The sequence below is a fragment of the Pipra filicauda genome, unplaced genomic scaffold, assembly GCF_003945595.2.
Source record: "Pipra filicauda isolate LSUMZ 115617 unplaced genomic scaffold, ASM394559v2 scaffold10_size6260569_pilon, whole genome shotgun sequence".
Lineage (NCBI taxonomy): Eukaryota > Metazoa > Chordata > Aves > Passeriformes > Pipridae > Pipra > Pipra filicauda.
The window spans coordinates 1167399-1180141 of record NW_024103541.1 but is presented as its reverse complement, the minus strand read 5'-3'; the positions used below and the strand labels follow the sequence as shown (position 1 = coordinate 1180141).

Below are 12743 nucleotides of genomic sequence, written 5' to 3'. Positions count from 1 at the left end.
ATCCAACACTTAGCTGCAAGCAACAGGCCTAGGGTTGCTAGGTTGGTGAATTCCCTGCAGATATGGGCTGGCTTCATAAAAAGGGCTCACACCAGAGACCCAAAATAATGACTTGTAGGGTGCTGGGCTGAGGGCAGGATGGGGCTTAGACACAGGTAATGTCTGATTTCACAGGCACTTGCTCTGAGTATGAGGGATTTGTTGACCCCAGAAGCCAAAGAAAACCAAACGGTGGATTCCCAGATGAAGCAAAGCGTACAAAAGGTTCTTGGAATTAATTAGAACTGAAAATCTGATTAATGATTTGGTTTGGGGATCCTTCAGAGAGCAGTTTTGACACTGGTTTGGGGACACCACTGTGATTATGGAAGCGCTGTTTCCCAAGTTTTAGAAAATCAATCCACTTTCTGTATTTCAGACTCTGATGAAGCCTATTTCCAAACTCTAGAGTGCTCTATTTTTGTGTGAGGGATGAGCTGAGCAGGTCAACAGCCTTTAAATGATATGGCCCCACAGGTCATGTCACAGCAGCATAAAAGGCTTTCATGGACTAGGACTGGGGACAGCACAGACAATCCCTGACCCAGTGCTGGAGTAGCTACATGGGAAAGCTCAGTGAATATGGCCAGTGAAGAGGGAAGGGCTCAGCCCTCTTCCCCATTTTCTGATCAGGCCCTTCTGCACAGAGCCTTCTGTCGCTGGGCCATTCACAAGGGAGAATGAAACTGCAGCCTCAGCAGCTGAGAAGGGAGCAATATCACATAATCTATGAGAGGCTTCTCTCAGCTGAACTCTTCGGGGAGCAGCGACCTGCTTTGGCAGTGTTTACACACCGTATCTCTGATTTGCACCTTTAGTAGCTCCCAGGGTGAGCTCTGGCTGTACAGCAGCTAGTGATAAAATATGAGGACAAGTGCACAGAAACCCAAATTTATCGCTGGGGTTTCCTCCCAACCATTACTCACATGGACGAGCTGCTCTTGAGTGTCATATTCCTTTGTGCACCCTTCCCAGTGACAGTTAGTCTCATAAATCACCTCAGGCTCCTGTTTACATTCATCCTTATCTAGATCTTCTTTCAGGTCTGTCAGATGCTCCTGCAACATACAACAGTGGATTGTATAAGTGAACTTCTTTCATCTTAATTCCTCCATTACTCATAGATTACAGGACAGGTATCAACTGATCACAAAACCATGCTCATTTTGGCTACATAACATCCATGATTACTGTGAAATAAAGAGTTACAGAGTTTTGGTAGAAGTGGATCAGAGTTAATGACATGACATGAAACATCCCGAAGCCGTCGCCACAGCAATGCCTGGCTTCAGCCAGGTTGTGGGTAGTCTCAGGAAAGGCTGGAGAAAGGAAAAAGCTGGCTCTTGACCTTTGGTTGTGTTCTTTGCTGGAGCAAAACTTCTGATCTGGGCAAAGTGGGGAAACATGAGCATGAAGAAACCACAGAGGGCTCAGAGCCTAGTGGTTACCACACTTACCTGACATGGGCTGGGGAGAGGGTTTCTGTTTTCTGCATCTTTTAGTAGATGAGAAAATGATACCTAATCCTTACCCAAAGATTTATGCCTGCAGGATGCTCCACAGGGACAAAGTGATGAGCTCTCAAAGCACTTCTCTGAGACTGAAATTTGGGAACCTTGAGCAAGACCCAGTGAAGGCTGGGGTTGCAGAACAGAGCTCCAGGAACTCCCGACTCATAAATGAGTTTCTTTAATGCTGAGCACGCTGTGAGCTCTCTCCTTAACTTCTCTGTCTAGCCAGCTCCTCAGTGCTAAATGAAGCACAGAAGATTTTTGTTATGGCTGCTATGAGGATTAAAGTATGGGCAACTACACAATAGTGTAGCACACAACATAATTAGTACAATTCAGAGTAAGGACAACTGTCAGCTCTGCATGCATCAGACACTTGCACTAGAGACAAGGCAATCAGCAGCCAATATTGGGCTGGAATTTAGCAAGACAAACCCCTGCATGTTTTGTCCTCCTTCATTCTCTTTCCTCCCAATTACTACTATTGCCTAGAACAAAACATCCCACCTGGGGGACAGCTTTACACAGGAGCATCTGGGATGACTAACCACAGCAGACACTGTTCCTCATGATCTGATTCTCCAGTTGGACCCATATGTGTGCAGACACAGCCAGACCCATCTCAAACTGTCTCTGGCCTGCCCAAACAAATCTATCTGGCTGCCATCTCCTTCCCCGCCAACACTTTCCGAATGCCTCCTGGGGAGCTGCAGTGATTAATGACTTAATGGCATTATATGGTTTGGAAAGTGAGACATACTGTACCCAAGTTCAACAATTTTCATTAACTAGCTCATGACATACATGCCAGCTATGACTTTTCGATTCAAAAGTTTAGATATGGAGAGGAAGAGATTTGTTTTAATTAGCTCCTTATTTAAAAAAAGAAGTATTGCAAGGTGGCTTTTGGAAACTGTAGTAATTTACAGATAGACTTCTGGACATTCAAACTATATGAGAGTCCATAGCAACAGTCTGAGAAAGTTCAAATAGCAGCTTCTTTTTCCTGCAATTCCTATTTGGTTATGAGTATTATTTTTTGTTGAAACATTTGTCTTCATGCAAAGTGTGGTCCCTAGAAAACTGTAATTTTCTACTAAAAAATCTTATTTTGCCAAAATTTTATACCTTCTTTTGGAAAAATGGAATTGAAACCATTTTATTTGTTGAAGAGGATTGACTTGTTTTATTTCTGGCTAGTTCAATGCTAATCTGAATCTTGTACTGGAGCTCTTGTGGCATTGTAAGAGCTCAGTAACTCAGGTCACTCATGCCTGGTGCTCTACTGTGTCCCACAAATCTTGTCTGGATTGCATTTTTTAGAGCACAAGCCATTACTGGAGATACTGTCTGGCCAAGGATTTTGAACACCCAAACCACAGTTCACATGAGGCGTTTCCAATGCAGCATTTCCAAAACAAAACATACACATACATGCTTTTTTTTAGGAAGGATGAGTTTTATAGTCAGCAAAAAATGAATCAGACAATACCTAATTGACTGTAACACAACTTTTCAGCACAGTCTCCTGCAGAAAAGGAATTCCCAAATTTAATGAATTGCTGTTGCTTAGACCAAAGAGGAGACACCCACTACATTCAGCTTTTTAACCTGTCCTCCTTGCCAAGAATGGGCTGTCTCTTACATGGTACTTTCTAGTGATTTCCCAGTCCATACTGAAATGCCGCAAGACATGGAGCCTACATTTCCCCTGGGGTATTACTTCACATATTGCCTCATTAGGAACTATTAGATGATCAGCGTGCATTTTCCTACTCTTAATTTCACCTTGCTATTCCAATCAAATCTCCTTTCACCACTTTAAACTACTCTCCCGCTTCTTTCAGTGCCAATTTCAGTGCCTGTAAGACCCAGTGGATTAAACTCTGGGGCAGGGCTGCAGGGGTGAGCCAGGCTGCCACTGTCCAAGCACTCCCTGAGGCTGGGTGCACATCGCTTTGCACTGGAGCAGAGAACAGAGGATGACAGCCATTGAGCTAGAAGATGCCTGTTCCACAGCTCCTCTGCTACACATGCTTTGACAAAGCAGGTAATAGCTTTCAAATATTTTTTCATTTGCTGCAAGAAATAAACACATTGCCCTAGTAGCCCGGGTGGTAGCCAGATTAGTTTTTCGGGGCTTGTGATTTTGCAGCGGTGTGTAGATGCACTCCTAAACTCAAAGCTCCAGAGAGGTGCCTCTTTGCCCTAATCGTGCTGACTACAGCATGTTTATCTTTCCCTGATATGCTATCTTCATCAATTTTACCAGCCCCCTGATGACTGCACACGTTGCTGTCCCCATGCATCATGCTGAGACCTGCTCCTGAACCAGGGCAGAAGGAGAAATTTGTCATCAACTCTTCCATTCGCTTGACAATAACACGGTCTAATATTTCATGAAAATGAAGTGCCCAGAGCACTCCTGATAGTTTACAGTTGTGATAAAGAACGGTCAGATGGATACTGTCAGCCATTAAACAGTTTGCAATCACAGAGCTCCAGAAAGAAAGCAAAGGCCTTTGGGCCCTTCTTGGTGTCAAATGTTGTGTCACCAGTGTAAAGGATGTTTCTAAGAGCAATTCCTTGTTGAATCAAGAAGTTGTCCTTTTTTTTGCAAGCCTTCTACCTACATGCAAGCTTCCCTCATAATCTATGTTTGCTCTGAGACACTAACACTGCTTGCTTTGCAGCACAGAAAACTCAAGATGTGATTTTTAAATTATCACACTTGGTATATTTCCTCTCTTCTTTTTTTTCTATCCAAGTACAGCAACAGCAAGCTGAGTCCCAGGCACCCATTGAATATTTCACTCAATCACTGCAGCTCTGCCCTGTACCTTTCTCGGCTTCACGCTCCAGGAGACACCCGCTTGCCTGGCAGGCTTTGCTGCCTTGCTTCCAGCTGCAGCCTAAGGTGCCAAGAGTATCATTCCCAAAGACAAGACCCAGCTGTCTCGGCCACACAACATGTCTCGCACCAGGGAGGTTACCTGTGTGTTTGGGGACACTGGGGGCAAGCCCTCGACTTCAGTCTTGACTTTGCTGCGCTTGTTAATTACTGGATTGACGGTGCTGCTCACGGCCGACTCGCTGCTTTGCTTGCTCTAGGAAAGAAAACCAGGCAAGATATGGCACTGGGGTTTGGGATGAGAGACAGGCAGCAGCATGAACTTCAGGAGTGGCAGGGGACAACAGGGTATTGGCCTGTTGCCCTGGGTTTCATATGAAAACCAGCCTGTGTGCGTTTGTGCAAGGCAGAGGGATGGAAGAGAGGGAAGAAGAGTCAAGGGCAGCCCCATTTTCTGCTCACCAGTGAGCTTGGCCTCACCACTGCTGCACTGTTTCAGAACAATCCAACCCATGTGAAAACCACCCAAGCCTTATACAACCCCCACCCAAGCCACAATTTTATTTCTCAGTGTGATGAAATGATTTGTTGAGAAAATGAATTCCAGGGGGGAGCAGGGGGCTCTGGTTATGTATGAGGGCTCTGGCATGCTGAGTGCATGAAAGACTATGTGTGTTATTTTGCTAAGCTCTTAAAAAATGAGAACAACTTCAGGAGAAAAAACATCCCATTGTATGTGCATAAAATTGGAACATTAATATTTTCAATACTCTTGCTAATTGCTCAAGATTGGTCCTGCAAATTATTAAACAGAGGCAGAACTCCTGCCAGCCACATTATTTTGGTAGCCAGTTTGTAAGAAGAAAACAAAACCAATCAATCAAATAACCTGCAATAACAAACAGAATTTGCAGTGCAGGAACCATGAGAAACCCTAAAACAATAAACCAGTCTGAAAAGTTCAGTATGATACAACTAAAACAACAATTTGAAATGGGTGTGAAATAAGGTGAAATAAGTCTCTGGGGAGAAAAGTGACTGCAATTTAAACTTTGAAGGAATGTAAGTGGAAAAGAAAAATGATTAAGAATGTGTTAGACATATTCACTAATCCAGTGCATGTGGAGGGCTTGTGTACACATCTATGTGCCTGGGTGAGCTCACAGGTATTTGTAAGGATGCTTTTGAGGTGTGGGATTTCACACACATCATGGCATTCCTAGTTTTCAAAATCTGGCCCCCTAGTTTTGCAAAATTTAACAGTAAAAATCAACAGCAGGGATACACTGAGAGGGAAGCTACCAAAAAAAAAGGAACAGTAAGTAAAATGTGAAGAAGTTCTATGTAGGATGCATTTATTTGTTAAAGATAAAGACCACTGGCATAGTTCACATCTGTGCAAAAAAGGGAGGAGGAATTGGTAAAGGTACTGATGAAGTTTGATTCACAGTGCTCAGGTACTTATCTCGGAAAACACTACAGCATGTGCTGAATTCTCTCGATTTCAATAGGACATGGCACATGTTCAAGGAGATTTCCTGCCTGAGATGACTTTGCATATCATGTTCAACACTTGATGGATCAAGGCCTTTGGTTTCTGCATGGGTAGGTACGTGTTTGTGCAAGGAAGGGATGTGGATGCAAAATTTGGCTGTGACTAGTCAGAACAGTAGCCAGGAAAAAGAAAAAGCAACATAAGGGGCTAGTATGAGTAAAAAGAGAATGGGTAAAACTCCCACAGCCACCATGAAGGGCACTGCTCATTTGGAGGACCAGGATAGCTGTTCCTACCTGGCTGGAGTCAGAGATGCAGTTGCTGTTGTTGCTGATCTGTGTTGGTGGTGGGTTGACCGAGATCACTGCCATGTGCTGCCGTGGGGGGAAGGTCGGGGACGGCTGGATCAGGGGAGGAGTGTGTCCGAAGGCTGAGCTCAGGCCTCTTTGTTGGGTCAGGATCTGCTGGTACGTCACAGGGTTAAGGGGGTGGGGGAAGCTGAATGCCGGACTGCAGCAACAAGAGAAAGAAAAATGATGAGCAGTTATTTTTAATAATATTTGTCACATCAGCTAGTGCCTGATTCAAGTTTGGCTTCCTGAAGATTTCCTGAAGACTTCCTGAGACAGGCTGCGATGTCCCAGCTAGATGCCTTCAATATCACAATAAGCCTGACACAGCCTGCTTTACTGCAAAGGCGTGATTTGTCTCGCGTGTACCTCAACAAACTGGTGAATCATTTTGACCCAACACAACTGAGACTTTGTAATTTCTTTGCTTCTTATGTGAAAAAAACAACAAAAGCCCTTGTCAGGGAGTGCAGAAGAGGATGGGATTTGGATACATCTGGTTTTGCAGCCCCTGAGGCTCCTGGGTTTTCCCAGACAGACCTATTTTGCAGACTCGCAACCTTGGGGTTATGCTAACCTGGATATGAAAAACCAGCATCACCTGGCTCACTTGGCACAGATTACAGCAGGGATGAATAAGTATCCACTTAACATAGTCCAAAACCATGCAATTTACTCTGCATTCAGGTGAGGGGAGTGCTGGCCCAGGGGACTGCTGAAGTATGTCACCCTTCCTATGTAGGTCACTGGTTCATCTCCAATCTAGGTCAGTGGTGACCAGGAACACCACTAGCCCCTGGCTGCTTGGGAGATAAGTGGGGCAACAGGTGTGAGACAAACAAAGCTCTGCTTTTGGAAAAAAGGGGTTCACCCCCAGGGCCAAGTCCCCTGGGCAGTGGAAGAGAAGCACAGGAGATGCTCTGTGGGTACTCTAAGCCGGTGATTCATGAACCACGGATTCTCAGCCCAAAAACTGATTATTTATCACCTTTAAGAGGTGACTGCCCTGAACCTTTACCCTCATGGTATTTTCTCTCACACCACTAAAACTGCCCAAGGTGTGAACGCTCAGAAAATGGGGCCATAATTAGCAACATGCTTCATTGCCAATTTTGCTTTTACAGAGCGGATTTCATTCCAGCCTTTAACACATTGCTAAAATAATAACAAAAAAGTCTTTTCACCCAAATTTCTAGCAGTTATCTTGTTATATATGTAACCCACTTTAAAATTCCTGACATTTAGGATATACTTTTAAAACACCAATAACAGTTTCAAATTCTTTATTATTATTAGTTGATTATTCCCTCGGAGGCCAACAACTGACTATTGGGTCAGTCTTTGCACTCTACTGGTTTGTTGAAAATACCAGACACTACCCTTAAAATCTGAGTATAAGCTGAGGTGCTTAGAGGTATGTCCAGCTGATGACAACAGGTAAAAAGACTAGAAAAAAAATTATTACCAGACAAGGAGTTGCAATTTGTTTAAATCAGCATTACGTTTGGCTTTACAGTCAAACATTACAGTTTGATTTTAAATTATGCTGCTGGATAAAGTAACTTACAAAATCACTGTTAGAATTACTAATAGCAATATCTCTGTTTTCCCCCACAAGTTTTAGGAGTGCATAATCTTTATAACCCTTGCTTTGCAACATCAGTGTTAATTAAATCTAACATTTTTAACAGTTAAGTAATAAAAAGAATAATAACATTGTGAAACTTGGGTGAAGCAATCATAGCAGGAATTGACAACAGTCAGAAGCCTAATGTAAGGGCTTTTTAATTAGGATTTGAAGAAAACTTTACTCGAGGGTTTAGATTTGTTTTAACTATGTTTTTAGAATTATGCTCTTCAATCCACCCAGACAACATTTTTTCTAAGAATGTGGGCCAATAATTTGGAGAATACTTCAGGGCAATCTCTTAAATCAGAGTGTTTCTTAACCAGTCCAACTGCTCACAGTGAGCATTTAGATTAATTTATTATCTGTTTCTGCTTGCAGGGAGGCATGATCATACTGTAATTGCTGGAAATGTGGTAACCAATAATCCCAATTCAGCCAAAAAAACCCACCCCATATGTCACAAAATACCCTTCCACATGCAAAACCAGATGGGGGCTTTGATTTACTACACTACACAGCCCTGATGTACAAAAGCAGAGGCTGCAAGGAAGGGAAGGTCTCCCTTGCTGGAGGATCATCCCTTTTTTCGTAGGGATGGTTCCTCAGCTGAACAAAGCCATTCCCAAAGCTTTACCTGATTGTCCCAGCAGATAAATGGCCGTAGGAGCCACTCGCCGCTGAACTGCTTCTGGAGTTGTTGATATATGCCACGAGAGAGTTTGGGGAGGTCCTGATCATTGTCTGGAGATCAATGCTGGCATCGGACAGTGGGGAGATAGACAGGGCTCGTTTTCGGCTTAACCTTGGAGTCACCCGCGGGCTTGAAAACCGGGACACTGCAGGAAAGAGAGATTTTGTCAGACAAAACCAGTGGGCTGCTCCCTTTCTGTAGGTGGGCTGGAAGTCCTGAGAACTGCTGCACTCATGACTACTGTGGGATGTTCAGGAGCCAGGAGCAGCGCAGGGATCAGCTGCACTTCGATGGGATGTTTCCTCTCCTCTGGGTGCTGAATGACAGGGGTCAGGCACTGCCATGAATGCCCCCTTGCTTCGCTGTCTCTGGAGGATACAGAAGCCTGTCCATCGCTCCCTTTCACAGGCACTAAATTAACTTAAAATTAAAAGGGAAACGTCCCTGCAAGGTTTCCATGAGCGCAGCCGTCCCTGTTGACTCGGTGTCAGGAGCAGCGGGCCAGAAGAGCCGCACATCCGAGCCGGGGCAACCATTGCAAATGGTGTGTGTGCTTGTGTGCAGAGGGAACGGAAACCAAACGAGCACCAGCACAATGCTGACCATCCAATTAATGAAGGAGGCAAGGCTCCAGAAACCCCAAAAGTAAATTAAGAGTTTTAAGAAAACCAATTTGGCAGCTCAGGCACAAAGTTCAAACTCTCCCCCTCTGAGGGGACCTGCCAGTGCTTGGGCCCTATTAGCCATTGTCAATCATTCAGGCATGAAGTCATTTCCAACCCTGCCAGTCCCGTTTGTGGATCTGCAATACATGACGAGTTACTACTGTAAAAGTTTGGCATCCCTCAGTGCATCGGCACTTGTAACTGGAATGACTGACTTCATCCAGAGGAAACTCTGCCCAGGCCTGACCCACCTTCAAATCTCTGGGGTGGCATGGATGGGAGTTGCAGATGGGCCAATACCACAACATTCTCCAGTACCAGGGTACCAGACTCAAAACCTGCCTGAACCCTAGCCCTGCCTGGAATGAGTCATCCCTCCAAAGTGAGCAGAGTTTAGGTTGTCTACTTAAAAAAAAAAGTTTCTCAGGGTAAAACACAGCACTTGGTCATGGGACCTGGCTGGTAACTCCTGCCATCCACCCAAGGGTGCAGGAGAGCTCAGCCTCTCCATCTCCTTCCCTTGATGAGCACAGCGCTGCATCACCACCTGACTTTTCCAGTAGTGGTCTCCCCAGAGAGCTTCCTATGGGTTTATTCTATTAAACACTGTGAATAAAACACTAAATTGCCCAGCCAGGCAATATGAGCTATTTTCCTCTAGCTGTTTGGAGGCACTGATTTTGGTTGCATATCACCAAATACAAGCCTGGCACTTTGCAAGAGCATAAACTTTCCATCCTGATGACAGTCCTGGTATGTGAGAGGTTGAATGAGGGTGAAGGAGGGAAAATATATCCTGCCAGTTTGATTTGTGTTGGTTCACAGAAGTCTGTGTCAACATTTCCCTGAGACCGGTGGCTGAGTTGCAGTCTCCCAGTCTCCACATGACTCACCCGTGCACCTAAGTGGCTCTGTCATTAACATGCCTGGGTGATGTGTAATCAATGGGGTTTAGTACCACCATCCTCTTACTTCCCATAATGTCCCTCATTGCACAAGATAAACAGTCCCAAGGTCCCACTGGAAGTCCAAGGCTAAGTTGGTACTTGAACCAAGCACTCTTGTGACTTTTGTCCTACACCACCAAGAGTTGCTACATGCAATACCTTTACTGAAATACTGATTTTATTGGGAATTTCTCCTAAAAATCAAATTGTTGCATATATATTGAACACACTCTTCTTATAATATTTTGTATAACTACATTTTGCGGCCTCACAGGCAGGGAGATGAGAGAAAACATGACTCAAGTATCAGGTAGTAAACAGAAAGAGCAGCAGCCTACAAAAACCATGTTAAAGATGAATGTTAAAGATGTTACATGATTTGGAGGGACTAGGCTCAAACCTTCCTAGTGCTTGCAGCTGGAAGACTTCAGCCCCATGTGTCATGATGAGTGGCACTTCCATGGAAGCTGGAAAAGATGCAGACACTTTGCAGAAGCACTATGGACGCAAAACCAAAATGAGCAAATGACCTTCCCTCAGCAAAGGCTGGAGTGCAGAATTCTCAACCTTCACATCTGGTCTATGAAATCTGAGTCCTCCCAGAGCCCTAGAACAAGCAATGTGAAGGTTGCTTGAGTCTAGATCATAATGGTCAAAACTGTCCTCTATCTGCAATATATTCATGCATTAATGTAACTGGTTTGAACTAATTAAACTTTCTGTTTTTCCCTCCTCTGGCCATAAGGCATCTTGATTCGATACATGTGCCACAACCCGGAAAGACCTGGGTGCTGTTTCCTCCCCAGTTATACCTCCTTGAGCAAATTGCTGCTTCTTTCAGTGTCCCTATTTCTCAGTGTCATCTATTTAGATGAGTTCCTTTTGAGAGAGAGGGTTTGTGCTTTATTCTGTACATACTGCACCAGGTGCAATGAGGCCCCATCTCAGATGAGTTGCCAGTGTTTCTGTCCTACAAATAATATGCGTCTTTCCAGATACAGATATTGTTTCCTACATTTGCATTCCCACAGTCTCCTCCTTCTCTAACAGAAGGAAGCAGGCCAGATTTGACAGTCATATTTATCTCTGTTACTCCCACACCTCAAGGGAGATCTGTTTATTAATGTGCCACTTCCCTTGATAAATTACTAAATAGAAAGAAAAGCCTTGTACTCATTTCTCGCTGTTCCTTCACATGATTTATGTCCATAGTGCTGGTTCAGCCATTGGTTGCCATTAATTTGCAGAGGGAAGAAGTCCTGATATCCAACAGAAACCTAGGTTTTGGCAGTGCAGCCAACGTGGGCACCCCTCCCCACTGCTCACAGGTACATCTTTTTTCCTCCATGTAAAACTCTGCAGGAAACTGTCAGATTTTCAAGCTGGCCTGGGAATTCTCCAGCCCAAATCCAGTAATATGCATTGCATTAGTGCCCACTCTAATTCAGATCTTGCAAGTACCATGGACTATCTAAAATGTTTGACAGTAGATCCAATAGGTTAGGCTCGTCCTTTACACAAAAGTCTCCTAGGTCTTGCAGGCTTCCAGGGAAAGCTGTGACCTAAAATCGTGCTATGGATGAACAATTCCTCTCTTCTTAATGACAGCCTGCCCAAGGTGCCTGGGAAGGGAAGCATCTGGGAAACAGAAAAGCAGTTTAAACACATGAAGAAATGCACACTAGTGCACTTATGAAAAGAAGATATTTTCAAAATTATTATTCTAAATCAGACTAGCAGCACTGGGATCGTTCTTACTAAAAATTGGCCTGACCTAATCTCCTGATCTGAGGACACTAAGCATGAGTGTCAAATGATACCAGGCAGCAGCATGGGTAAACATTACTGTAGCTGTACACATAGGCAAGGTGTTCAGTACGGGCTGACTGACACCCACTTGGGTACGTAAGCAAAATCCTCTGTTGCCTGAGGTCCAGTGATGTTTCAAAGGAAAAATCACACACAACTTCTTCAGCAGGGACTGTGCCCAGAGAAGTAAGTGAAGGTGGGGTCCATTTTTCAGACACAGAGATGGAGAGCTTCGCAAACATTTACCACTAACACTTCCTCTCTCCTCTCCCCTTCAAAAATGCTAGCTTCTCAAAATGAACAGGGGCAGTTTCAAGAATTTTTCAATGTTTGGAAAATATGTTGGGGGAAGTTCCCAAACTGTCAGAGTACCCCCATCAACACTCTTGAAAGGAAAAAAAAAAAAAAGGTTTTTTTTTTATTTTTTAAAAGGTGTTTTGTACAAAAATCTAAAATCTTTATAGGTTAACATGAATTTTAAACAGTCACACATTGAAATAAAAGTAGGACATAGTTTCAAAATTAAGTCCACTCCTCTATCAATGTTTCAGTTTTTAAAATTAATTTCTCTGTTCCTCTCTACCTGAGATACACATGTTTCTTACCTTCAGTTTCTTTCTCTCAGTTACTGAGAGATGGGAAAACCTCTTTTTTCTCACCCAGGTCCACAAAGAAGCGATGAGCCAAAGCCCACACAGCAAAACAAGAGAAAAGATAACTCCCTGAGATCTCTGTATCGCTGCCTCCTTTGGTGT

The 12743-nt window shown here is 43.9% G+C and overlaps 1 protein-coding gene across 1 annotated transcript in view; it reads right to left on the bottom strand.

Annotated features, from left to right (window-relative positions):
• Positions 1-12743, bottom strand: part of GLI2 (GLI family zinc finger 2) — a 191186-nt gene that overhangs the window by 20701 nt on the left and 157742 nt on the right. The window contains exons 6-9 of the mRNA XM_027725639.2: positions 8511-8712; positions 6193-6406; positions 4544-4657; positions 966-1097 (exon numbers count right to left, since the gene is read on the bottom strand). Of these exons, the coding sequence (XP_027581440.2) occupies positions 966-1097; positions 4544-4657; positions 6193-6406; positions 8511-8712 (662 nt within the window). The remainder of the gene's footprint in view (positions 1-965; positions 1098-4543; positions 4658-6192; positions 6407-8510; positions 8713-12743) is intronic.